Source organism: Lactuca saligna, chromosome 6 (genome assembly GCF_052625555.1).
Source record: "Lactuca saligna cultivar CGN05327 chromosome 6, ASM5262555v1, whole genome shotgun sequence".
NCBI classification, from domain to species: Eukaryota; Viridiplantae; Streptophyta; class Magnoliopsida; order Asterales; family Asteraceae; genus Lactuca; species Lactuca saligna.
The window spans coordinates 17,811,088-17,837,971 of record NC_136422.1 but is presented as its reverse complement, the minus strand read 5'-3'; the positions used below and the strand labels follow the sequence as shown (position 1 = coordinate 17,837,971).

The window sequence follows — 26,884 nt, the reverse complement described above, 5'->3', positions numbered from 1 at the left end:
AACAAGACAAACGAGAGATTAAACACACATACACACACAAACACCACAACAGATCTGAATAGCTAGGGTTTCAAAAAACTAGAAGGACATCAGTCGAGTTTAGCGCCAAACCTTCATCGGTGTAAGATCTGAGAAGGGTTCGTAAAGAAGTTGTAGAGAGAGGCGATTTGAGAATCGAGATCGTCGGGATTGCTTCGAACAAAGATGAAGTCGTTTTAGCATCAGAATCTTCCTTCTCTAACCTTCTATCACCCCCAATAAAAAACCCTAGACACACACAGGTAGAGTGCCAATCTCTGCAAATTTGGTCTTCGATTTGGCCTTCTCATCCCCGAGCGATTGTTAGAAGAGAACGACAGTAGACCACACGCCTCCGGTGTTGGTTTGAAACAGGAAGAGGAATCGAAAACAAGGTTCATTTGGGGGTCCCGATGAGGTGCCACGAGCAACAACAATAAAGAAGACGAGGTCCTCGGTGGGTTTTGCTCGACAGGAGAAGAAGAAGAAGCGGGTGTGACGGTTGGTTCGAGAGAGAGGTATGAGAGGCGAGGCTAGAAGGGGATTTCTGGGGAGTGTCGATCGATCACAAGGTTGTATAACCTCTGGTGCTCGTCTGCTTTGGAGAGAGAGAGAGAGAGAGAGAGAGAGAGAGAGAGTATGTTCTTTTTTCTTTTCTTTTAATTCTTTTTAATTATTGTAATAAAACAAAATTTAAAATATTAAATAATCAGGGGCAAAATCGTCTTTATAAAAAAGTTCAAACCAAATTGGATCAAACTCGCAACAAAATGAAAAGTTTGGACCTCTGGTGCTAGTCCAAACATTTTTGAACCAAAGTGGCAATTTTCAGCAAACCACAGGGACCATTTGTGCAGTTTTGTCTTTTGTAAAATGCCTGAACTATTTTGTATAATAAAATAGGTATGACGACAAATGTGTCTTAATACAAATTTGATTGTAATTTCATAATGGCCAAGTTTTAAAAAGTTGAGTAGTAGTTTATAACGGAATTCATGTTTTATGTAACGGATTTTAAGGAAAACAACTTAAGTTCCCAGAAATTTTGTTTCATATTCTTAAGTGAATCTGTTTTATAACATATAATGTTCTAAATAGTACGTAGTTTTCTAACAAGTGACATGTCATTAGAAAGGTATCAGGTTGTTGGAAAGTGTTAATCAAACAATAAGCTGAGAGTTGAAGTACAGGTTTGGACGAAGGATGCAAATTATGAACAGAATAGAGAGGGTGTATGTTAAAAAATCCAAGTTGGTCAAACTATAATCCTTTTACAAATGTGTAAAATCATGATCTATTAAGTTAGTTAATCCATAAATAGGATGAAATCATTAACTATAAATGTAGTGCTCCAGAAATAAGGAAACAAGACGAACTATGCCTGCACCAAGTTGAAGGTGAACTAAATTAGGATTGAGATGAATGATATATGTGATTGTCAATGTCAATAGACAATAGCCAATACAAACAAAATGTGCATTGTTTTTGTCTCACCCCTCACCCATTTTATTCTTTAATGGGGAGTGGGGGCAAGTCAAAGACAGACATACAGGCTCTCGATCATTCATCTATTCAAATTGCAGTTGTCAAAATAATCCTAGAAAGGACAATTGTCCTAACAATCTCAACCAAAATGAAGAAACCAAACAAAAACATGAAAAATAAAAAGTGAAATCTGAAAAAGAGACACATTGCTCGACTTGCAAGCTTTCACCCATAATATATACAACACACCCTGCCTGCCTGCCTGCCTTGATCTAAAATCTAGATACAAAAAAAAAAAAAAAAAAAAGACTTACAACACTGGTAAAGACACAAAACTGGTTTCCAAAAAAGTGTGGGATTTGGGGCAAGTTTTTTTTTCTAATGGGAATTGGAGGCAGAGGGGAGGGGATCCCCTAAGAAACTGAAGACTCTCTTTTTAAAAATGCGAGCTAAATCCGGAATCTCTGATTCCCTCATCTGCTTTGAAAAGGTGTGGAGAGATGTTTGATGATGGCACAAGGAATTGAGGGGTTTCCTGGATAACCTGGTAGCAATGTCAACGGTGAGGCATGCCATGTCTCCTCTTCTGTTTGTGAGAAGACGCAAAACGGGTGTCGAGTATTGAGGATTTGATGCCACTCTGTTCAAAAGAATCAACGCCTCACGGATCACCAATGTCCTGCACCCCCACCCCCACACCCACAAATAAATATATATATATATATTACAACAAAACTCTAAAATATCTTCTGTTTAAGCAAGTAATAATAAATACTCTACCTTTCTCTGCAATCATCACAAGCCTTGGAGGAGGAGGAGGATGCTTCTTCCACATCAATTTCAGATGCCAAAATTTGCAGAATCAAAAATAGAAATTTGCTTCTTCTACTACAAGGATCACGTCCCAACAAAAATTCAAACCCACGTCTCCCTGATGATGCCAAGAAAGCCACCACAATGATGGCATTCCGTTGCAGTTTCAACACCTGAACACAATAACTTCATGGCTTAACCAAAAAATAAAATAAACTACACAGATTAAGGGTAAAATGGTATTTTTAGTGTCGAGGAAACACCCCTACATATACAAAACTTTATCTAGACATACATACATCATCATCCATTCAGCCACTTTACCCATGCAGGACTTGATGCCAGTTTCTTTTTTATTTAATGGGCTTAATACAATGTGAACAACATTATCTATAATGATTTAATGGGTTAAGCCAAAACAATATGGCTTAATTAATGTATCAAGACACCAACCTTTTACCTATTAACCTAATTGTTCTTTTTCCTCTCAAGTTAAGTTTTATAAATATTATTAGGATTGATGAATATTCTGAAAAAAAAAATTATTGATATATAAGGATAAAATTGTCATTTAGTCTAATTAAGATGGTTTATCTAGTTTAGAAAAAACAACAGATCTTACGTATACAACACTTTATCCAGACAGACATCATTACCCATTCAGGACTTGATAAGAGAAAAAAGAAACAACCCCCGAGTCTTATCTACATTAAGCCCATTAAGTTAAAAGAAACAATACCTAATTATCCAATAAGATCAGGGATAAAAAAAACATTACATACCAAGGTTTTTGGTGCACCATTTCCACGGGAAGCTAGACAATCAGCTAAACCCTCTAGTATAGCACCTGTCCCTTTAAATGCAGGGGCAGTTTCGGTACTTGTGGTTGGAATGTCAGAAGATGTCCCCTCTTCTTTACAAGATGAACAGAACATCAACATTAAACTTGGACCTTTACAACAAAACATCAATTATGTCACTTCATGAAAATCTTTTTAGGATTAAAATGAAATACAGAGGTGAACTTACAATTTAGCAGGAGGTAAAGAAGATCCACAGTTTGCTTTTGCACAGCAACCCCAGCTTCCTTTCTTAAAAGCTGAGAAATAGTTTCAAAGACTGGCACCTCTCCATACCTACCTTGAGAAGAATAAATAAAACAACTGAGAATACTTGATGAAGGGTACTAAGGTCAATAAAAAAATCATGGGATGGATGATGAAACTTACATCTGCCTTTCTTTATAAGCATCGGTTCTTAGAAGAAGAATATTCATTATAGAAACTGCCTCCACTCTTATAACTTCTTCACTATGTGTCATGATGATTTGATGCATCGTTTGATAATAAGAAAACCATTTGAATGAGGAAGAATCACCAACCTTCTTAGCATTTATCAAGCTTGAAAGGACTGGATGATGTGGATTATCAGGAAACAGATGTCTGGCTTCAGAATGTTTTTCATTAACAATGACATTGTCCCTGAGCACAGTACACTGGAGAGATCAAATCAAAGTTCATAAGGCGAAGAACATCACCAACAAAGAATAAACGAGAACAAGTTTTGATTGGATCCATACCTGCCGCATCCTTTGTTTTCCATAACTAAAATGTGTTTCAAAACCACATGAAGCACACAAAGAGATCTGTGAACAATCATCTTCTGTTGAAAAAAGAAAAAAGTTTTTAAGCAACATGAAAATGAATAAAGGTGATCAGATTATGAAACTCACGTTTTGAACATGACAAAGAGTAACCAATGCTTCTAACAAATCGTCCAATCTTCCTATATCATAACTAACCTGCACAGATGACAATCATCAGAGATAATCAGAAAGAAACAGATTTTCGCATTTGCACATTTTGTGAGACCAATAACATGCTCATACTTCACTAAGAATATAAAAGAAATGGTACTTTCAATGTAACTTAATAGTTAATAGACTTAATACCTACCTTTGTCAATGTTAAGTAGAGATGAGATACTTTTGCAGCTTCAACAGACTGAATACGGTGGTTTGGAGCCATGTCTAAAAGATCATGATTAAAAGATTCCATTTTGGTTGTGGTCTTTTTAGATGGAATGTTCAAACCTAAGCATCCAAATAAGACCTGTAGATCTGCTCCACATGCAACAAACAACTTGGAAACAAGGTTATTTCTTGGTTGTTGATCATTTCCTGGTTCCCAGATGTCTGCCAACTTTCTTGAATGGTTGGTAACTGATAAACTCTTCTTTATCCTCAACTCTTGATCATCAGTCTGAACACCCACAGCCTTGCAGGGTATTACACCTAATCACAAACTCAAATTAAGATCCACAAAGCAATATAAAAGTTGAAAACACATTATAAACTCTACAAATTACAGTTTTTCTGTGCATTTCCAACAAACCCTTAAAACAATAATTCCATAGAGCTGAAATGATAACTTGATCTGAGTACCTTTACTTCCCGGATGAATGATAGTGCTGTGATTGCTGTCTTCAGAAGGATCTTTATTTTTCCTGCCACATAAAAGCAGACATGCAGCCATGTAATGTAATGTAAGACCTATTTAATATACGTGTTTCATAATGGTAGCCGTGAAGTGTCAATGGTTTAACTATGAAGACAGTTATAACACAACTGAAGGAATATATTACTCACAGATTTGACTTCTTTGTACAAAAAGCTTCAGGATGTTTAGATCCATTTACTGGAAGTACAGATCTAAGATGCTCCTCGTTCTTTTCTCTATCCTTCCTGAGCTCCAAACACTCTTGTTCCTGGAAGTGAATCAACAACCATTATTAGATCATGCTTAACAAAGCTCATGAGCAGGCTGAATTCTGGTGCGTTTCCAAATGATTTCAATTTTTTATATGTTGGAAAGTTTGTTAATTAATCTGTGATGAGTTAACTTCCCTTAAAAGCATATCCTTAATTCAAATTTGTGGATAGAAATACAACGGAACATACCAGGTTAGTAAGCACCTTCGATACTCTTCCCAACTCTTCCTGCAAAAAAAAACAGCTAATTAAAAATACTTAAAACTGGTAATTGTATCTCTAGCCAGGGTAGAGGTTATGAAGATTCTGCACAAACAACTTCATTAATAAATGCTCCATCATACAATAGTGTATGTAATACAGTAATGCTTCATCCACAAAAACTAGAGTGAAACTGACATGAAAGAAACAGTCAAGTGTGTGGGTGACTGCGTGTGGTTCAAACCTTCAACCGATTGATTTCCTGCTGTTTGGAACATTTATCCTCGTCATGCAATAGAGAAGAATGAGGAAACGGAGGCGCACTATTGAGACCTCGATTAATTCCATTCATCGAGACTGGGCAATCGAAACCCTTAACTGGAAAGTTTCTGTGATTATCTTCTTTCACACTCTGAGACAACTCTCTAGGAGAAGAAACCTTCAACTGATTGATTTCCTGCTGTTTGGAACATTTATCCTCGTCGTGCAATCGAGAAGAATGAGGAAACGAAGGCGCAGTATTGAGACCTCGATTGATTCCATTCAACGAGACTGGGCAATCGAAACCCATAACCGGAAAGTTTCTATGATTATCTTCTTTGACTCTCTGAGACAACTCTCTAGGAGGAGAATAACTGATGTGAGGGGCATAATGGGGTGGCGGAGGCGGCAGGAATAATTTTGGTGGCGGTTGGATAGGGTTTAAGGAAGAAGAACAAACGGCGGCTTCGGTGGATTGTATAGCTTCTTTCAAGAATTCTTCATCCCACTCTTCAAAATCATGCTCGCCCGCCATTGTTGGTGATAGGAGTGATTGATTTGAAAGCAGACTATACTCTCATGAGAGCGTATCGTAATTGGGGAAGCTTTTGGGGGGAAACGAACAGATAGTATTGAATTTGGAAGACCTACTCACTCTATTTCTTTACACCCAGTACCCGAACCCGAGTTATTTATTTATAAAAAAAAAAAATTAAAACAAAATTTTCTTTTTGTATTTACCAATTGGACAAGAGTGGTGAAAATTAATCATCCAAAGAAAAGTTACAAGGGATAGTGATCCTTCCATTTCTTTTCATTTTTTTCCTTTAATAAAACTCGGAAACACCAATTTCTTTTATTTTTTTCTCATTTCCACCTACTTTCTTTCCTTTTTCCCGTTAAATTGAACTCGGGAACGGAGTGTTAATTTTTTTTGCTTTCGTGCCCAAGTGACTACTCGTAGGCTTACCAATGATGACCCACCAAACCTTTAACATCCCAAAATTCAAGACCAAATTTTTCATTTTTAATTTAATAATTCATAAAACAGATTATTGAAAACATCATTGAGTTATCCCATATCATAAAACTCATAAGTCATATGTCTCAAAACAAGTAATAATAATATCAAAGTACAAATCCTAAGAACATCATAGTGCGGAAAATAGTGATGTGATGTGTTGCAGTCATGTCAGCTCCTTTCTCTTCAAAGAATAAGTGTCTAAAACCAAAACTAAGAACGGTAAGCACAAAGGTTAGTGAGTTCCCCTATCATATCACATACTATGTAATAAACATATTGTCAGGCATGTTTGGGTACCCGACCTACCCTGCTGAGCATATCGGGGTGCTCAATCTACCCCTGTTAGGCATACAGGGGTTCCCAACCTACCCCTGTCAGACATACCAGGGTGTCCAACCTACCCCTGTCAGGCTTATATGGGTGCACCGACCTACCCTCTGGTTTATCTCAACCGGTTATAGGACTATTTCACTCATACCACTACCACTTAATAACATATCATAAACATACTACTAGGCATATATAGGTATTGTCTACCCCTTCGGTTTCTTTCAACCGATAACCGGGGACTATTTCACCCCTCCTACCAATATCACATAATATCATAGCATCCTGGCACATAATGCATAACAAATAGTGGCATATTAAACGATTTATCACGAAGACACTCATCTCAGCTATAACAACTACTAGTGGGTCGGCATTGGTGCCTTCGACCCACTTCTACTAGAAGGTAACTCACCTCGATAACTGGGTATAGTTGCAATGACTCCTGCTTTGAAATCAATCTCTCTCAGACTCCTACACATAAACATTTCCTTTAATTATCCTTCCATACTCATGACCTCTTAAGGGTCAACTTTTGTCAAAGTCAAAGTCAATGACAACATCCTGGTCAAAGTCAACATCCTGGTTGACTCAACTCGTCGAGTTGGTCTATAAACTCATCAAGTTCCATGAATCATAAAATCTTGAAATCGTGATCAAACTCGTCGAGTTTCTCCCTATAACAAAGTTGGGACTTTCTCAAATCAACTCGTCGAGTTTTCACCCTTTATAGACTCGGAGTTCTTCAACCTTTTCGTCGAGTTCCTCTATGAACTCGACGAGTTCTTCAGTGTGACATCCCCATTTTCACGGCCAGAAAAAACCGATTTGTTTATGCTTTTTTTTTTTAAAAATCAGAGTGACCTTTTAAATAAAAGTATTGCGGAATTTGTTCCCAAAAGATAAATATGATAAAGATTTTTCAAAGCATTTTCGAATAAATATATTTCACTATAATAAAACATCGAGATGTCATGTTTGATATAGATCAAAAGCATAAATAGAACAACATAGGTCTTACAACATTTATTTATATCTATTGGTTTATAATCCATAATCCATCGTCAAGTCATCCAACTACGATTTTGTGCAACTACCTGTAATACAAGAAATTGAGTGGGTCAGGCTTGGGAGTCTGGTGTGTAACACCCCGAGTTCAGAAGTTCAACTTCATGGTTCATAATGTAAATAAGGAAGGTCGACTCGGTGAGTCGAGTCGCGGTTCTGGTCACGTGTTAAGTGACCAACTTGACGAGTTTGCGGCTGGACTCGGCGAGTTGGTGCTGAAAGGAGAAAACCCTAATCTGGGGGTGGTGCCCTATATAAAGCACATTATAACCCACCCCAGCATCTTTAGCACCCCCTTTTGATGTCCATAAGCTTTCCCCATCGATTTCAAACCCTAATTTGAGAGTGAGAAGGATCTAAGTGTGTTTTGGAGCTTGGAGAAGAAGGATACTTGAAACAAGAGTTGGTGGGATCATAGAGGAGCGAAGTGGATCTGATTTCCTTGCTTGTTGGCATCAAATTGAAGGTAAAAAGTTGTTGCCTTGACCTTGTTGTGCTTAGATTGTTCATGGATGAAGTTTTAGGGCCAAATTGTCATATATGAGTCTCTTTTCAAGTATTGGGCTCATATCTGTGGTTGCCACTGCAAATCTAGAATGGTCTTTGTTATTGCTATATAACAATCAAAGGTAAGATCTAAACTCTAATTTCAGTTGTAGTTTATTAGATCTAGGGTTTATGGCTTTGGATTATCAATTACATGTTCATTAGACAAACTAGATCCAAAGCTATTAGGGTTTACATGTACACCATAGGATTGATGTATTGCTCAAAACCCATCACTAAGGACCACTGTTAGGGAAACTAATCCCTACTATACACATAACATATCATCCAGATAAATCTCACAACCAACACGTAACCAGACCAAGATAATTATCACAAAGACCATTATCTTCAAAATACCCTTTTTTGGTGGGCCGACATTATGGCCTTAGACCCACCCCTACTGGAAGGTAACCCACCTCAATGTCGTACAGTGTTTGAATTATCCTCGGCACACAAGTCGACTCCCTACAACTCCTCAATCCCTACACGAAAACCTTCAAGTCAACACACAACACGTACAACCCTAAAGAGGGTCAGCCCAAGTCCAGTCGAAGTCAACTTCAAGTTGACCCAACTCACCGAGTTGGTTCGTCAACTCGTCGAGTCCCTACCCCTTTACTCGTCCTTATCCATGTCTCGACTCGTCGAGTTTGGCATAGACTCGACGAGTTCCTCTCTCATATGAACATCGCATGAAACTCATCCGACTTTCCGAGTTGTATGAACACTCGTCGAGTCCACCTTCATCTGATGAACAAGTCTTGTCCTCGACTCGTCGAGTTGTATGAACAACTTGTCGAGTTCATCTTTATTCTTAAGAAGATTCCCTTGGACTCACCGAGTTTGTTATAGTACTAGTCGAGTCCCATGAACTCCAGGTCTAAAATCACGTCCAATGCGTTGGGTAACTCTTTCTGTTCGGTTACAAACCTTCTAACACTCAATTGGGTTCCTTTGACCCTCAACAGATATGGGAATCAAAGCCTCGGACTCGTCGAGCCCGGGAAAGGACTCGCCGAGTCGGTCATGTCCATACTCTAAATCCTCGATTTCTGATGTACAACCTTTGATCAAAAGATAGATCCAAGCTTCTACAATCGATCTAGCACGTAAAGTTACAAACTGTACGTGCTTGCATGGGACTTTGAGCTCAAAAAGACATAAAACAAGCTTTTATGATGCATGGGACCTTTCATGGGTGCAAAAGCAACCCAAATATGCCTAGTGACCCCTTTAATGACGTGATTCAGAAGCTTTAACCCCCAACCATGTTTGCAAACATGGTTGGCCACCCAAAATGGCTTATAAAAGCCCTAAATCTCCCTAAAGAGGGATCTAAAAAATGAGTGAGCAATGTTACAACTTTTTACCTTCAATGAACTCTAGAAGGTGCATAAAATCGACTTCCCTTGGTCTCTACTAGCTTCCTCAAGCTTTTCTCCTCCCTTCTTAAGACCACAAGCACCAAAATCCACCAACAAGGCTTAGATTGCTTCAATAACGGTTAGGGTTTCAATGAGAGGTGTTATGGGAGCATAAGGGAGGTTGTGGTAGACATAACATTGCTTAAATAGGGTGCAAACCCTTGGATTAGGGTTTTTTACCAGACATGATCTACTCGTTAAGTCCGGGACCCGACTCGTCGAGTCCACGGCTTAAACCCTGCGTCCCATTCTGCTTCTACTCGGCGAGTTGATCCTTCAACTCACCGAGTCCAAGGCCAAAAATGAAAAATATTTAGATAAAAATAAAAAGAATTACGTACCAAGAACCAGGTGCTACAAATTTGCTGAACTTTCTCGGTAGTTTTCTACCTCTGTCCGTCCTATCACTATGGGACCAACCTCACCCCAACAAACCGGGGTGCGACATCTCCGCCCGTACAACAACTCAAACGGTGGGGCGCCAATGCTAGAATGATAGTTTTTATCGTAAGCAAACTCTGCAAGGGGTAGGTGGGAATCCCAGCTCCCACTGAAATCAATGATACATGCCCTCAACATGTCCTCGAGGGTCTGTATGGTCCCCTTACTTTGGTCATCGGTTTGCGGATGATAAGCCGTACTAAAATGTAGTTGCGTGCCTAGCACCTCGTGGAACTTTTTCCAGAAGCAGAAGGTGAATCTAACATCACAGTCATAAACAATATAGACCGGAACTCCGTGGCAAGCAACGATCTCGCGAACATACACGTCGGCCAACTCCTCGGCCGATGAGCTCTCCCGTATAGCCATGAAATGGGCACTCTTTGTAAATCGATCCACGACGGCCTATATAAAAATCAAATTCGTTTGTCATCGTCGGCAAATTGGTAATGAAGTCCATTGTAATTTGTTCCCATTTCCACATGGGAATCTCTAGAGGCTGTAGCTTGTTCATGTGGCCTCTGATGCTCGGCATTGACCATCATGCAGGTTAAGCACCTATCGACATACCAAGCAACTAATTGCTTCATGCATGGCCACCAGTAGCTCAAACTCAAATCTCGGTACATCGTAGTGGCTCCCGGGTGAATAGAGAAGTGAGACTTATGACCCTCCTCCATAAACATCTGTCTGACCCCACCAGACATCGGAACCTATACCCGACCGCATCAGGTCAATAATCCTCGGCTATCCTACTCAAATTCGGGTGTTCTCGCCCCTAATCCTCTCCAGTTTCTAGTTCTCTGGTCGCATGTCCTCATCCCGAGCCTCTTTAATCAAGCCCAATAGTGGATAATCCACTGATATCCTCATACATATTGCCGGAGTGGAAGATCCAGCTGAATTGCGGCTCAGAGCTTCCGCCACCACGTTCACTATACTTGGGTGGTAAAGGATCTCACAATCATAGTCCTTGACTACATCCAGCCACCTGTGCTATCTGATATTTAGGTTCGGCTGATCCACGATGTGTATCAGGCTCTTGTAATCCGTGTATATGGTACATCGCACCCCATAGAGACAGCGTCTCCAAATATTGAGAGCGAATACCACCGCTCCCAAATCTAAATCATGAATAGGGTATCTCGTCTCGTGCAACTTCAACTATCGCAATGTATAGGCTATCACCCGTCCTCTCTATATGAGGAATGCTCCTAGTCCCATGATGGAGGCATCATAAAACACCACAAAATCCTTGCCTCCCTCCGAAAGAGTCAATATTGGAGCTTCGCATAGACGATGTCGGAGGGTCTCAAACTCCCTCTGCTGCTCGGGGACCCACCGAAAATCCCCCCCTTCCTCGTCAGATGAGCGAGGGGTACTGCAATCTTGGAGAAATCTTGTATGAATCTTCGGTAGTACCCTACCAATCCCAGAAAACTCGTGATATCCGAGGGAGATTTCGGAACCTCCCATTGCATAACCGCCTCGATTTTGGTCGGATCGACCAAAATCCCATCCTGATTAATCAGGTGTCCAAGGAACTGAACCTCTCATAACCAAAAATCACACTTCGAGAACTTGACATAAAGTCGTTCCCTCCTCAAAACTCCTAATATCTCTAGAAGATGCTCCTCATGCTGATCTCGGGTCTTGGAGTATACCAAGATATCTTCTATGAATATGATGACCGAGCGATCGAGCATCGGTCTGCAGACCCGATTCATCAGGTCCATAAATATTGCAGGAATATTGGTGAGTCCAAACGGCATCACCACGAACTCGTAATGTCAATATCGAGTCCGGAACGCAATATTCTCCACGTCCTCCTCCCTAACTCTGAACTGATGATACCTGGACCTCAAGTCTATATTGGAGAACCAAATCAACAGTCCATGTTGACTCAACTCGCCGATTTCAGCTGATGAACTCGTTGAGTCCCTCAGAACTTAGTAAATCGCGAAAACCTGGTTATAACTGCCGAGTTGCTAGCCAACTCGTCTAGTCCATGCAACGTCCAGAAGTCTAGGAAACCCCACCTACTCGTTGACTTGTCTCATCAACTCATCGAGTCCATTCTGAATCCAAAGACGGGTAAAACCCTCTCAACTCGTCGAGTTGTCTCACTAACTCACAGAGTCTGTAACGTGTCCAAACCATCAGGGTAAATTCTAACCGACTCGTCGAGTTGTCTCATCAAATCGTCGAGTCCCTTAAGTCTATTTTTCTCATTTAGACAATTTAAGGCAGAGCTTAAACCCCAAACTCTAGATCTAGCCTCCCAAGGATGAAATACCATGTAAAGCTACAAGCTTTACGTCCATGCATGGCACCTAGGGGTGAAAGTGCTAAAACAAGTTCCATTTAGGGTTCTAAGCATAAAAGCTATCCTCTAGCTTGATAAAGTTTGGACCTTTAGGCTTAAGGGACCTCACAAGGTCCAAATCTGAAGTCTTAATCTCTTAGCAAGCTCAAAATACTCAAAGTCTCAATGAAAGATGGAAAAGCCCTAAAAATTCCTAAAAACGAGATCTAATCAAAATAATGAGCAAGGTGGTGACTTTTTACCTTCAACTGAAGCTAAGGATGGATAAACACTAGATCCAATAGTCCCTTCTCGTTCCAAGCCTTGATACTCTTATTTTCTCTTCCAATAGTGCACTAGAATGCCCAAAGTTAGCTTTTCTTTCTCTCTTAAATCAATCTAAACAATTAGGGTTTCACACAGGGGAGTAAGGTGACATGGGAGGTGAAAATGAGGGCTTAAGGTCCTTTAAATAGGACACACCCCTGGAAAATTAGGGTTCCCCTGCACAAACTCAACTCGTCGAGTCCACCCATTCGACTTAATGAGTAGGCATCATATTTTATGCGTCCAACTCAACATCTACACGATGATTCGGGACCAACCAACTTGTCGAGTAGGTCCTACAATGTGCATTATAACTCTCAATTTTTATCTCATGGATCCAAGGTGTTACAAAGAAGGGTCAGAATCAATGCCTCACATAATTTATGCCTCAATACCTCGAACGTTGTATTCTGCTGAAGCCCTCAATGAAAAGTAATGTTCTTCTTTGTCAAAAACGAGTTAAAGGAACATCAATCTTGGAGAAATCCTTAGAACAACAAACATCAAACTTTGAAAAAAAACATGTAACGTTCACGATTTACACATATTATAGCTTTTTGTAAAGAAAAATGGAAAAGTAATAGCTTTTGTGCCATAATATTAGAGGGGGGTTTATCGTTCTACCCTAAAACGAGAAATGAAAACCCACTAAGCTATTTTTATCAAATAAAATGAAAGGAAGAGAGAGTGGTAAAAAGACTAAAATGCCTTCATGTGCCTTGCCCGTAAGGGAGGTAAAGGGAAGAAGGAGACCAGTGTCAAGTGTGAAAGACTAAGATTGCAATGTTTTTCATAGTTGGATGAAAGATGCAATGAAACATAAAAATTAGGACCAGACACCTAACTTACTAAAAAAAATCATTTGTTTATATTTGATTAAATCACATGATCCTTATGGTTTGAGGTAATTTGCGTGTTTGACCCTTAACTTATTTTTTTAACTCAAAAGGTTCCTACTGATTGTTTTTATTACGCGTTTGGTTCCTACTGTTTGTTTTTGTTAAGTGTTTGATCTCTGTCTTACCTAAAAAGACTATTAATAAATTAAGAGAAATGGTGGGTGTATAAGGTAAGGTGAGGGGGTGGGGTTGGGATCTCGGGAATGTGTTTATTTAAATAAATTAAAAAAATCAAGGTAAAATAATCTTTTAACACGTAACAAAAAAAAAAATCAAAGGTAAAATACACGGACCGTAACAAAAACAAATTACAAATTAGTTCAGGACCATTCGTTTAATTTACTCTTTATATTTGGATTATGTTAGTCATAGATTGCGTTGTTTTTCTGTGATCGGAGAACAGAATCCAAAGCTAAGCTACCATTTCGGTCACTATCCATCTATCCACCCATAACCCTTTACGACTTTTATAATCTTTGGCCCTGAGAGACACTTGACAAAATCCCAGATCAGATTTAGAGCTCTTTGTTTGTAATTTAAACCAAAAGAAGCTAAGCAACATGGTGAGCCTTTTTTCGAGGTTTTCTGTAAGCAGAAACGGTCATCGTCGCTCCCAGACTACACTTGTAAGCAAATGACACCCATCGCTGTTTGATTCCTTCACCTCTTTTGGTTTTTAATCGATTGATTGTTTCCCTTGCTTGTTCCCTGGTCTGGGATTCTTGGATTTTCATTAATGGGAGTTTTTGGTGCTTTTAATTTCAGACTATCGTATTGGTGCTTCTTAAGTAATCGATCATGGCTTCTTGGTATTGCCAGATCTGTTGGCTTTCATTTTGATAAGATAGGATTTCTGTAATTAGGTTGTGAAACAGTATGATTTCCTAGAACAATGACTTATTGTGATTTTGTCTGAATCCTAAAGTGTAAATGCTTGCGAATTTGTTATAACTAAGTATGAACATTTAGAGTGATTTGCGTTGATGTTTTTCACGGTGCTTCTTGATTTCATTGCAAAGTGATTGTGATTGTGATTATGCTCCTTTCTTGATAAATTATGTCGACTTAAACTATTTTTATTTCTTGGCTGCTTAATTTCTTTTCAGGATGAGAGGGAAGTGTTACCCCCAGACACGGAAGTAGCAGAATCCTCCACAGTTGTTGGAGCGACGGCTACAACTAATCATGGTATCGAGGTTGTCATTGAGTTTAAGCCCGTTGACCACCCCACCGAGCCTCTTGACCATGATCAACCTGTTCACTGCCCATTACCCGAACCTTCAATTCTCAATGTAAGCGTTAAAATCAGGTTACTTTGTCATGTTATTAAGCTCCGATATTTCATGGATAGTGTCAACATCATTTATTCTCCATTTGTTACAAAATAAACCCTACATTGTATCATGCACATAGTTAAGGAAACTCAAACTGATTGGTTGTTATTTGATTTGTGGACTAGGCCTCAAATATTAAAAGAATACAAGAACTCTTTTGACCAAAATTTGTGCTATTAGTATTTTATAGTGATTAATAATGGGTAAATATGTAACTTTGGTTTTTGTAATTTCACAAAATAATCATTTTTTGCATTTAGTAGTTGTAGTGTATCTTTTCTTCCACATCACAAACCTCTAGGCTTTGTGTTTTGAACATGCAGCAATAATGGGAATAACGGGGAGTTATAATGTTATATTGTGGATTGGGCTTTCATGTTACATAATCGGGTTAAATGCAAGAAAGCAGCAACAAACTTTTTTAATTTGTTTATTATGGCATCCCACTTTAATTTCTTCCTATCACAGAATTATACTTTGGAAACTTTACCCAATTATAATAGTAATATCATCTAAATACAAAGCAATTCCCATTGCTATAATTGGGTACATTTTCGAATTACAATGTCCTAATAAGAAAAAAAAAATGAAAATACAGTGGTGTAAGAAACCTTATTTTAGCTATATGGAGGCATTTGGTGGATAACTACGCATTTATGGTGTTCATGCGACTACAATGATTATTCATGAAGTTGTTTTGTTTTTTGGTTTTGACATAAAAGGACGGAAGAATATGGAAAGAGCGTGTAAGTGCAGGGGTGCAGAGGAGGACAGACTTGTCCATAGTGCAGGAAGGAGTGGGGCCCACACCCACACCCTCACCCCCAACCCCAACCCTACCCATACCACCACCAGAACCGCAGCCACCTGCAGCAAAATCTCAAAGAAGAACCAACCGTGTGATATTGCCTTCGATCAGTGCACCCGAACATAACATTCTCAAGCTGCTAGAAGAATCTGGGATGTAATTTTGCAATTTCTTTCACTTGTTCAACACACGTATAGGTTGGAAGACCTGCTATTTATTTTCCCTGGTGTTATTAGTATCAGTTATCAGGGGCATTTTGGTCATTTACTTCATTTTAATTGTATCGTTTTGAACATACACAAGCACACAAAGACCATTTTTGTATGTATATTTCCCATGTTATATTGAAGTTCCAAATTAAGTTAATTAATATTGTATACAATTAGCAATTAGTATTTCATTAAAATAGTATAAGTTGCATGTGCTACAATTAATAATATATTTATATATAACAAATACAGATAAATTGAGTAGCCGGTTTGTAATGCCATGCCATGGAAAGGGGTTTTGAGCTTAAATTTGTTTAGTTTAGTTTATATAAGGGAGTTGATCTGTATACAATAATATTTTTTCATACACAACTTATTCTTTAAAATATTGTACAGTATAATCCTGTAAAGTATAATTTGTAAAGTATAATTTGTTTTGTACTAAGAAAAAGTAATGTGTACGGATTATAGTATTGGTTAATCACTAAATGTATTTGTTTATGAAATTGCTTTATGAAAGATTCTTTTTATAAAAAAAATTACTATTTTTTATTTGAAAACTGACATGTCCTTTCATGGAAAGATATCAACTTTGCGGAGAATAAGGCATTTTAAAAACTTTATTTTGTGAAAGATATCATTTTATATAAGAACTACCCATTTTATGTTTACTGATATTAAATGGTTAACCCTAGAAGCTAGAACTATGAGTTAACTAAAACTAGTGTAGGGACCCATGCTTCGCATGGTCGAAAAGCATTTTCTTTTTTCAGATTTTTTATTGCTATAATTGGACATATACTTTGAAATACAATACTCTAATAAGAAAAGTTGAAAGTACGGTTATACAATAGACAAATAAATGAAAATTGCAGCAATTAAAAATGAATTACAACAGTACCTTCAAATAATGACCATAAATGTGAGAAAAACTTCAAATTAAGGATCATAACTGAAATACCATTTTAGGGACAACAAAATAAGTTAATCAATTAAAAATCTAAAATCTTATCTTGATGTTTTCCACCTTTTGAGTATTCCCTCTTCAACCCTTACAATAATACAACAATTTTTTCTCCCTTTCCTCTTTTCCTCAAAATCCCTTTCCAATCACCTCAAAATCTGTGTACAGAAGCTGCATAAGTTAAAAACAAATTAGTATTAGTAAAAAGAAAAGTAAAAACAAAGTAAAAAGTGAGTTTCTAGAAACAAACTATAACAAATGGTAACTCCCTTGCTCTTTATGCGAATAAGAAATAACAATAGAAGTAGAACGCACATTTGGTCCGTGTTTAAATGTAACAATGTACTTTCAGACTACAATGGCTTAATAATAAACAAATTAAAATAAATAAATAAAATACTAACTTACAATTTATGCCCATGTCATGTATTTTTGGATTAAGTCCATAAAAAACCTTTTTGCAAATTTGGTCATGTTTTCAATTTTTTAATATTTTTAGTCCTTCTCACTACCATCATTAGCAAAACATTATTAAATACATGTAAATAAACCATATTACCCTTAAATATAATCTTTGCACCTTGAATCCTCCAAAGGTCAGAAATCGAAAGTCTATTCCACCGGTAATTCCAACACCTATAGGAATGCCAATTTTATCCTTCTTAATGTGGTGCATCTACATAGAGTTTCATCAAACAATTAAACCTTTTGATGAAGGAACCATTTTCATCCATATGTAATGAGTTCATTTCCATTTATTGGTAATTAAAAATGGTATTTTTATTTAATTATACTACAAATACATAGAGTAGGAAAAAAACAATCAAACAAAAATCAGTTTCTGAAGTTAAATTATACATATACTATCATCAAGTTTATGTATCTCACACCCATCAAGCCAATAAGATGATATCTCCCTGAATTGAATATCTATTTCATAACTCGGGTGGAATGAATAATAGTCTTTTACACAAACTATATACAACACACGAATTAGTTCTTAATAAACAAAAATCGCGATCAAAAAAAAAAAAAAAAAAAAAAAACTTTACATGACACCTCAAGTTGAAGAGCAGATGTTGTACTCATCATCGTTGTCTTATGGTTCCTCTTTCGATTCCCATTTCATATCCGACCTGAAAGACCGCCAGATGAAATGAAGTTTAATTTGAAGAACCTGATCTTTATTGAAAAAAAACATAAAATTAGAAAGATACTAAAAGATTATCGCACCAAAACTTGTTGAGAAATCATTTCATGTACCAAGAGACAACAATTGCAGTTGGTGGAAAGTTACGACTTCATTGGCCCTCAAAAATTTTAAGCACACATTATACAGCTTACTTACCATGATAGAATGTAATATATATTAGAAATTGAAAAATGATTAAGTTTTCTGTCATCAAAATTTTAGGATAGGAAATCTTTTGAACAACTGTCTGTATATTTTCACCACCTTTGGTTGTAAGTTGTAACTCCATATCCTTACCTTCTTGCCTAAAATTTCTAAAAGTCCCTTTTTGCCTACTTTAAAAAAAAACTGAACTTGGACAAAAAAAAATTCAGAAACCTGGTTCGAGCATTTTATCGAGCAGGTGGAATGCATCATGAAATTTCTTTTAAAATCTCCCCAGCTACCTAAACATTTGTCTCCTAATTCAGTATCAAAAGAAATTTATAGAACATAGGCAAAAAAAGATGGTGCATTGTGTAAAAAAAATCGAGTCAAATGATAGAACATAGGCAAAAAAAAGATGGTGTTTTATGTCTAAAAAAATTGACACAATTTCGAAGCCAAAGGGACATGTAATCAGAATCGTCTTCCTCCTTTTCTCTATCTCAAAACAAAAATCAGAAATTTAGAATTTAAAATGTGGGTGCAGTTTAACAGATTAGAGAGGAGCTGCAAGCAAAACGTTTGTAAATATATATTTTTTTAAATCAAGGTGCAGAGGTTTTGAGGTGGTATTTCCACCCTAAATCTTGGGAAGAGAAGACCAATCAGTGAACTCATTTTCGTGATATAGTAATTGTAACAATAATAAAGAAAGTGAACTAAAATCGCTACCCCTTTCATACCTACCTGAGTGGGGGCGGCCGAAAATCAACAGGCTGACCGGTGACCGGCGAGTATGGTGGTGAGGAAACTACTGCAGCTTTCGTGGTCTCCTTGTGCAGACGGTAAGTAGTGAAGAAGATTAATGGAAAGGATCTTAGGCGGTGGAAGATGAAAGGCGGTGGGGTAATAGAAGCATTAAACTAACATCAGGTAAGCAAACCTCAGTTAAACAAACATGATGAACAGTACCATAGTTAAGTACTGTTCATAAGGATGTTGTGCTTTAATTATATGTTTAATAATTTAGATGGATTAAAAAAGGCCCAAATTAACATATACTATATTAAATTATTGTCAATGTTTATTTACTAAGTTTTTGTTAATAGAGGAGAAAGACGGAAACAATATGACTAACAAATCGAGTCGGATTGAAACTAGTTTTGAGCAAAAATATCTAAACTTATAGAAGCCGATTAGGATTGGTTTAAAACCAATTTGGGTGAAATCGGTTTGAAAAAACCTATGTTTTCATTATTTTTCCGTATTTTATCAATTTTGATTATGGTGTTGAAATTCAATGAAAATTCTTTAGTTAATCATAAACATACGAATAAGCAAAGGTGTAAGACGTTTTTCAAGCATTTAGGGGGTTCAAATGAAAATTTTCAAATTTTAACTTTTAGAAAAAATGTTTGTCGGGCATCCAAGATAGTGTAATGAGTGAAAATTGGTCTTCGAAAACCTTCAAAATTTTGTATTAACAATAAATTGAAGATATAATGGATGAAAAGAACATATTTACTATATGACAATCCTTTTTATAGGTTTGAATACCTATTTCACCCAAATCGATTACAATGATAAAATCCTCAAACTGGTATAAACCACGCTTCAACTGCAAATCATATCGGTTTCTATCAGACCGATTTCTAAAACGGTTCAGATCGGATCGTAAACATATTTCAAAACAAAAGCTTTTTTTGGCACCTGTAATTAGCACTCATGTCGAGACAAAGGTACAAGATGCAAGGCTTATAAGTTACAATTTAATATACAACACATAATATGTTTTAGGGATGTATAGTACCCCAGATCCTCACTGAACCTTTTACATACACCACTATTTATTATTAAGGCTTAAGACCAATGTATTTACGTTTTGAAAGTACAACATTCTTTTTACCTAAAAGTAATTTAAGTTATATAACTTCCATAATACCAAAGGATAACTTGTATTAAAAATAGATTGTCATGGGACATGAACTTAGGTGTATGCAAGTCAAACTTGTTAAACAACTAAAGTACGATACATTATCATTAAATATGAACAAAAAAAGTTGATAAATGGTATCACATCGAACCCACCAATGCAATTATATGAGAGGACAGTCCCGGGATACCAATGTTGAAGAGAACATGCTTTAGTTTTGAAGTCAAGACCTCTGTTATAGAGTTTCATTTTTTAACCGCCAGACTCCTACAAAAATATTCTTTTTTTAACTAATTTTTTATAAATGAATCTAAATGAATTTCATTTATATTTGGAAAAGGGAAATTGGCATTTGTGACTCTCTTTCTACAATGAGTTTACGTAGCAGTCTTAGTAAATACATGTGCTTTATAGGGTCTAACGCTTGCCTCTGGTGGCTAACCGGGCGAAAACTCCAAAACTAGGGTTCCAAACATTTCTCTAATAATCAGGTAACCTTTCAAGCCCCTTGACTTTCTATTAGATTAGTTTAGTCAAGGGCAGTTAACGGGGGGGCTAGTCGATGTAGGCCCTCAAACCAAACGGCGGGCAGACCAGTCGAAGGAGTAGTTCACTTACCTGTTTGTACATATACTATACTCATACCCATATTACGATACAGATGTTTTCACCCTAGCTTTCACGGCAGGACTTGAATTTGGGTCTTTTGGTAAAATCTTAATGTTTTAGCCAACTAGTATGCAACAAAATTTGATCTTAGGAAACATATTTTATAGACACAAATTCAAGAGATTTATATTTGGAGTGTTGTTTATTTTGATAACAAAAACATAAGATGCGAAAAGACAACTTTAGATCTTCATTCTCGAATCTATCAAAAGAAAATCTTAAACCTGAAAGAATGATTACATACCTAATTTCATTATGATCTTCGGATCTGAATAACTAGGTTGAACTTTTCAGTTGATCTCAAAAACTCTCTAAATCATACAGCAAACCCTAAAACGAAATTCTTATATGTATTTTCATATATTATAAATCTGTTTCTCATCAAGTATTTATATAGATTGAGATCTAACCGAATATGAGAGATATTATGAATTTAGGAGATCTTGAATAAAATAGGAAACTTAACCCAAAAGATAAACATAGTAAACGTATATCTTTATTTATTAATAAAATTGATCCATCAACAATTTTATATAATTTTCATAATAATATAAAATCGATGATAACATTATTTATATATATTTATTAGTGGTCTCAAAATATCCTACATTGAGACCTTAATTTTTATGGGTGGAATCACGATGACAATGTACACTTTCTCCCGACCGCACATGCACGACTAAATAATGATGGGTATGATAGAATGATAATCCTCCACACGATTTGGACGTCACACTCCATCCATGACTTATTGTAGGACATTGTAAAATAACAACATATTTTACTTTTGCTTGCGACATTATTTTTCTTTATCAATGATAAAAGTGCACTTATATTTCTTTATTTGAAAAAAAAAAGCAAACTATGTCTATTTATCTACCTATAATAACTATATAGAATATACAACATTTAAAATGATTACAAATATTTGATGGGTTTTTTCATGGATAAGAAATAAATATATTGCAATCATTTATAAAAGCTACATGTATTATTATTTATTATTTATTATGGTATAAAACAAATAGAGAGTTGTACATTTGCGTGCCTGTGAAGATAAAAGGCTGGAAAGGCCGAAAAATGGTCTCGTTATTCCCGTTGGCCCAAATTAAACTCGGATTACGGCCGATCTCTTCTGCTTCTGCCTCCGGTTTCACTCGACTGTCTCAACGATTCTACACAACAACAAGAAGCACCACCTGCTCCTCCCAAACATCAGCTATGGCTGCTACCGATACGAAAAATCTGCAGCCTCCTGTAGCTAAGAAGGTGAAGCACGAAATGGAAATGTTTGGAGACGTTAGGGTTGATAATTACTACTGGCTTCGTGACGATTCTCGTTCCAATCCTGAAATCCTTTCCCACCTTCAACAAGAAAATGCTTATACTGATTTCATCATGTCAGGTAACCAACTCCCTTCTACTTGTACTCTCTCAATCTGAAGTTGATTTAGACTGTTTTTTTTGCTACTTGTACTCTCTCATATGTAACTTTTTTCTTAGTAATTGAAAAGAGTTCTTGTATATTAAATATCAGGAACCAAACATTTGGAAGATCGGATTTATGCTGAGTTAAGAAGCCGGATTAAAGAAGATGATATATCTGCACCTGTTCGAAAAGGCCCTTACTACTATTACGAGCGGACTTTGGAGGGCAAAGAGTACGTACAGCATTGTCGGCGCCTTGTAGAAAACAATGGGGATGTACCATCTGTTCATGATTCCATGCCAACAGGACCAGAAGCTCCTCCTGAGCATGTGATTTTGGATGAAAATGTTAAGGCTAAAGAGCATGCATATTACAGCATTGGGGCTTTTAAAGTCAGTCCAAATCACAAATTGGTAGCATACGCAGAAGACACTAAAGGAGATGAGATCTATACCATTTATGTCATGGATGCTGAGACTTGCACACTTGTTGGTGACCCCTTGGTTGGTGTAACAAGTTATCTTGAATGGGCAGGTGATGAGGCTTTGCTATACATCACCATGGATGCGATTCTCAGGCCAGACAAGGTGTGGTTTCATAAGTTGGGTACAAATCAATCAACAGATTCATGTCTTTATGATGAAAAAGATGATATGTTTTCTCTAGATCTTGAAGCTTCCGAGAGCAAAAAGTACCTATTTGTTGGATCAGAGAGTAAAACTACAAGGTCTATCTTCTATTTTGATATCTCAAAGCCTGAGAACAATCTTACAATTCTAACACCTCGCACAGAGGGCATTGATACATCAGTCAGCCATCGTGGCAATCATTTTTTCATCAAAAGGAGGAGTGATGAGGCTTTCAATTCAGAACTACTAGCATGTCCATTGGACAATGTAAATGCAACCACCATTCTTCTTCCTCATAGGGAAACTGTAAAAATACAGGATGTAAGAACTTTTAGTGATCACCTTGTTGTGTATGAGCGTGAAAAGGGTTTACCTCGGGTAACCTTTTATCCTCTTCCACCTATTGGTGAACCACTTCAAAGTCTCCAAGGTGGCCAATCTGTTGAATTTATTGACCCTGTTTACTCAGTGGAACCAGCAGAGTCACAATTTTCTTCAAGTATATTGAGATTTGATTATAGCTCTCTGAGAACACCCCCTTCTACATATGATTACGACATGAATACAGGAGTTTCAGTTCTGAAGAAAATCGAAACAGTAAGTTACATACATGATGATTGATTTTAGTCAAAAAAAAAAAAAAATCAACTCGTTAGGTCTAATGAGTTTCTTTTTTGGTGGAATCAGGTATTGGGTGGTTTTGATATCTCAAACTATGTAACCAAAAGGGAGTGGGCAGTTGCTCGAGATGGGACTCATGTTCCTATATCAATTGTCTACAGAAAGGATCTGGTGAAGCTTGATGGGTCGGATCCAATGTTGCTGTATGGATATGGATCCTATGAGGTAATAGATTTGCATGCAAGAAATAAATTGAAACTTGTACGTTACTACATTGTCACTGATACAATTTCCATTTGTCTTGTTATGCAGATATGTGTGGATCCTTGTTTCAAAGCATCAAGATTGTCTTTATTGGATCGTGGTTTTATATATGCAATTGCTCACATTCGTGGGGGTGGAGAAATGGGGAGGAAGTGGTATGAAAATGGGAAATATCTTCATAAGAAGAATACATTCACAGATTTTATCGATTGTGCAGAGTATCTGATACAAAAGAAATATTGTACGAAAGAAAAACTGTGCATCAATGGAAGAAGTGCAGGGGGGTTGCTTATTGGTGCTGTTGTGAACATGAGACCCGATTTATTTAAGGCTGCTGTAGCTGGAGTACCATTTGTAGATGTTGTGACTACAATGCTTGATCCAACTATTCCTCTTACAACTGCAGAATGGGAGGTGATTTATATATAATCTTTTTTTTTTTTTTCTTTGGAAACTCAAATTAGGATGCTATGATAATATTAGTATGTTTCTTTCAAAGTGTGAATGACTTGTTTTATTGCAGGAATGGGGTGATCCTCGGAAAGAAGAGTTCTACTTTTACATGAAATCATATTCACCAGTTGATAATGTGAGTGTCAATGTGTCTTGTTTCAGTTTAAATCCATCTGATAGATCATCAGTTGATATGGCTCTCTCTATTTTGAACAGGTAAAAGCTCAGAATTATCCAGCCATACTTGTTACTGCTGGATTAAATGGTAGGCTGTCTTTTCAAGAAGATGACAACAGTGACATATTGTAGTGTTTACTTTTTTTTATTTGGTAATTTGTGCCAATATCGTTTTCTTGATTATATCTAATGTATTGTTTAACTGGAGGTATGTATGTATGACATGTTTTTGCAGATCCACGTGTACTTTATTCAGAACCTGCTAAGTTTGTTGCCAAGTTGAGAGAGATGAAAACAGATGAGAATGTTTTGTTGTTTAAATGTGAGATGGGAGCAGGACACTTCTCCAAGTCAGGAAGGTCATAATGATTTAGTATTCTTTCCTTTTGTTAAAAATATACCAAAAACATATTTTTTGGTTCAAATCTTTAACCATCTGCTTCCTGTTTATGTTTAATTTAGGTTTGAGAAACTCCAAGAGGATGCGTTTACATACACTTTCATATTGAAGATTCTGAACATGGTTCCTATCAAGGTGGTTGTATAATTGGGAAAAATGGCTTGGATTACAATTGGAAGCTTCTTCAAGGTCCTCCAAATTCCTTTTAGACGTTTTTAGCTGATTGTTATATATGGATTTCACCTTCTATCCTCTCATGCTACTATTACTATTGCTTATTTTTGTTGTATTGTATTTTGATCCACAGAACCTGTGATGTCAAAAGGGTGAACTCTGAAGGTCCTCGGCTTGTTGAGTTAGTCAAAGGAGCATTCCATCATCTATGTGATAACATAAGACTTTGTTTTACCTTGAGTTGAATGTCTTTTAGGGATTAGTGATGTCTAAAGATATTCTTTAGTTGATTTATATGATGATGAGAGAAATCTCTTTGCACATCTGTAACGGTTTTTCTTTGAATTCAGTTTACCAAATTATACATAACAACCCTATTGAATGGTGAATCTATTCAATCTATCCAATCGATCCATTTATTTGATTCATCCATCTACTCTAAACTTGCAATATCAAGTAATTTATCATTGTAACTATGACCATTTTTATATAAATGATGAATATTAACGATGATCATATTAAATTCTTATGTGAATGATCATTGTCTACGGTGAACATACAATATTTAGAGATTTCTAGTTGTACAATATGATTCTTCTCATGTGACTGGTGAATATTAATAAGTAAACCAACAAATATCCTTCAACAATCGTGACGCTTGAATTTGAACTCATCAAGTATCTTAATAGATTCTTATGACGTAATCTTGGGTATCTTATTTGGTAACCAGATTATTTTTTAAGATTATAAACTGATAATATAAAAATAAAAGTTGGTTAAAAGCATGTGTTGTGTTTCATTTGTAATTTGCATAAAAAGTGCAGTGTTGGGTTTGATAGGTAGTTTATTAATAGCACCATAGTAATAATAAGTTTTGGGAAAAGACACCTATTGCCTAGACTATTTTGTTATTTTGTTTGGATCGGACTGGTTAAGGAACCGATAGATTATTATTACTTTTATGTTTTATTGTTGTGCCGTTTTTTCTCATTTTCTTTTTACCTTTTATCAAGTCTTAAGTATATTAATAATTGTATATACATGTAAAAAGAAGGGGACCAAACAGCCAAACAGGACCATGCATTTCACAAGTTATTTTTCTCATTTTCTTTTTACCTTTTATCAAGTCAAGTTTAGGCATATTAATAATTGTATATGCATATAAAAAGAAGGGGACCAAACCGGACCATGCAGTTCACAAGTTCTCTAAGACATACCGGAGTAAATGCAAGAAGATGCTTGTGGTCTAGCTGGCCACGAACCACAAATGTAAACACTATCCTGGGTGCTTAGTGGTGGCTAGTGGTTGAAGTTTTCGTGGTCATTTGTGGTGAGATGCACGAATCACCACAACTAGTTATTTTTTTTCTCTATATTTTAAGATATATATATATATATATATATATATATATATATATATATATATATATATATTATTTAAATAATTAAAAATAAGAGGGATATAACGATGGGTATGCTAACATTTAGTGGCTGTGTTTAGAGCTGTAAACGAACCAAACGAACACGAACAAGGTCTTGTTCATGTTCGTTCGTTTAAGTTAGCCTAAAAAC

General features: G+C 36.6%; 3 protein-coding genes across 3 annotated transcripts; 2 read left to right on the top strand and 1 right to left on the bottom strand.

Moving 5' to 3' along the window:
* Nucleotides 1-1,480: 1,480 nt before the first annotated feature.
* SUV2 (protein dimerization) lies at nucleotides 1,481-6,213 on the bottom strand. The gene is made up of 12 exons (XM_078961066.1): nucleotides 5,532-6,213; nucleotides 5,276-5,314; nucleotides 4,964-5,082; nucleotides 4,760-4,821; nucleotides 4,272-4,609; nucleotides 4,049-4,117; nucleotides 3,896-3,978; nucleotides 3,546-3,797; nucleotides 3,346-3,452; nucleotides 3,099-3,268; nucleotides 2,284-2,489; nucleotides 1,481-2,182 (listed from the first exon to the last, which is right to left on the bottom strand). Exons 1-12 carry the CDS (start codon nucleotides 6,081-6,083, stop codon nucleotides 1,882-1,884), a joined length of 2,298 nt encoding a protein of 765 aa, XP_078817192.1. The 5' UTR covers nucleotides 6,084-6,213; the 3' UTR covers nucleotides 1,481-1,881.
* An 8,071-nt stretch (nucleotides 6,214-14,284) lies between these two features.
* On the top strand, nucleotides 14,285-16,420 carry LOC145003274 (uncharacterized). The gene is made up of 3 exons (XM_078962407.1): nucleotides 14,285-14,538; nucleotides 15,019-15,204; nucleotides 15,969-16,420. Exons 1-3 carry the CDS (start codon nucleotides 14,473-14,475, stop codon nucleotides 16,212-16,214), a joined length of 498 nt encoding a protein of 165 aa, XP_078818533.1. The 5' UTR covers nucleotides 14,285-14,472; the 3' UTR covers nucleotides 16,215-16,420.
* Nucleotides 16,421-22,202: 5,782 nt separating this feature from the next.
* Nucleotides 22,203-25,740, top strand: LOC145000004 (Prolyl oligopeptidase family protein). The gene is made up of 9 exons (XM_078959144.1): nucleotides 22,203-22,570; nucleotides 22,703-23,820; nucleotides 23,911-24,069; nucleotides 24,157-24,522; nucleotides 24,632-24,697; nucleotides 24,778-24,826; nucleotides 24,974-25,097; nucleotides 25,201-25,327; nucleotides 25,446-25,740. Exons 1-8 carry the CDS (start codon nucleotides 22,246-22,248, stop codon nucleotides 25,283-25,285), a joined length of 2,292 nt encoding a protein of 763 aa, XP_078815270.1. The 5' UTR covers nucleotides 22,203-22,245; the 3' UTR covers nucleotides 25,286-25,327; nucleotides 25,446-25,740.
* Nucleotides 25,741-26,884: the final 1,144 nt, after the last annotated feature.

Excerpts from the sequence above, each read along its gene's own strand:
- SUV2 (XM_078961066.1), bottom strand. The coding sequence starts at position 6,083 with ATGGCGGGCGAGCATGATTTTGAAGAGTGGGATGAAGAATTCTTGAAA. Across the intron at positions 5,083-5,275 it reads CGAAGGTGCTTACTAACCTG|GAACAAGAGTGTTTGGAGCT; the intron begins GTATGTTCCGTT and ends ATTCACTTCCAG. Across the intron at positions 3,798-3,895 it reads GAAAACAAAGGATGCGGCAG|GGACAATGTCATTGTTAATG; the intron begins GTATGGATCCAA and ends TACTGTGCTCAG.
- LOC145003274 (XM_078962407.1), top strand. The coding sequence starts at position 14,473 with ATGGTGAGCCTTTTTTCGAGGTTTTCTGTAAGCAGAAACGGTCATCGT. Across the intron at positions 14,539-15,018 it reads GTCGCTCCCAGACTACACTT|GATGAGAGGGAAGTGTTACC; the intron begins GTAAGCAAATGA and ends ATTTCTTTTCAG. Across the intron at positions 15,205-15,968 it reads CCGAACCTTCAATTCTCAAT|GACGGAAGAATATGGAAAGA; the intron begins GTAAGCGTTAAA and ends TTGACATAAAAG.
- LOC145000004 (XM_078959144.1), top strand. The coding sequence starts at position 22,246 with ATGGTCTCGTTATTCCCGTTGGCCCAAATTAAACTCGGATTACGGCCG. Across the intron at positions 24,698-24,777 it reads CATATTCACCAGTTGATAAT|GTAAAAGCTCAGAATTATCC; the intron begins GTGAGTGTCAAT and ends TATTTTGAACAG. Across the intron at positions 25,098-25,200 it reads CACTTCTCCAAGTCAGGAAG|GTTTGAGAAACTCCAAGAGG; the intron begins GTCATAATGATT and ends TGTTTAATTTAG.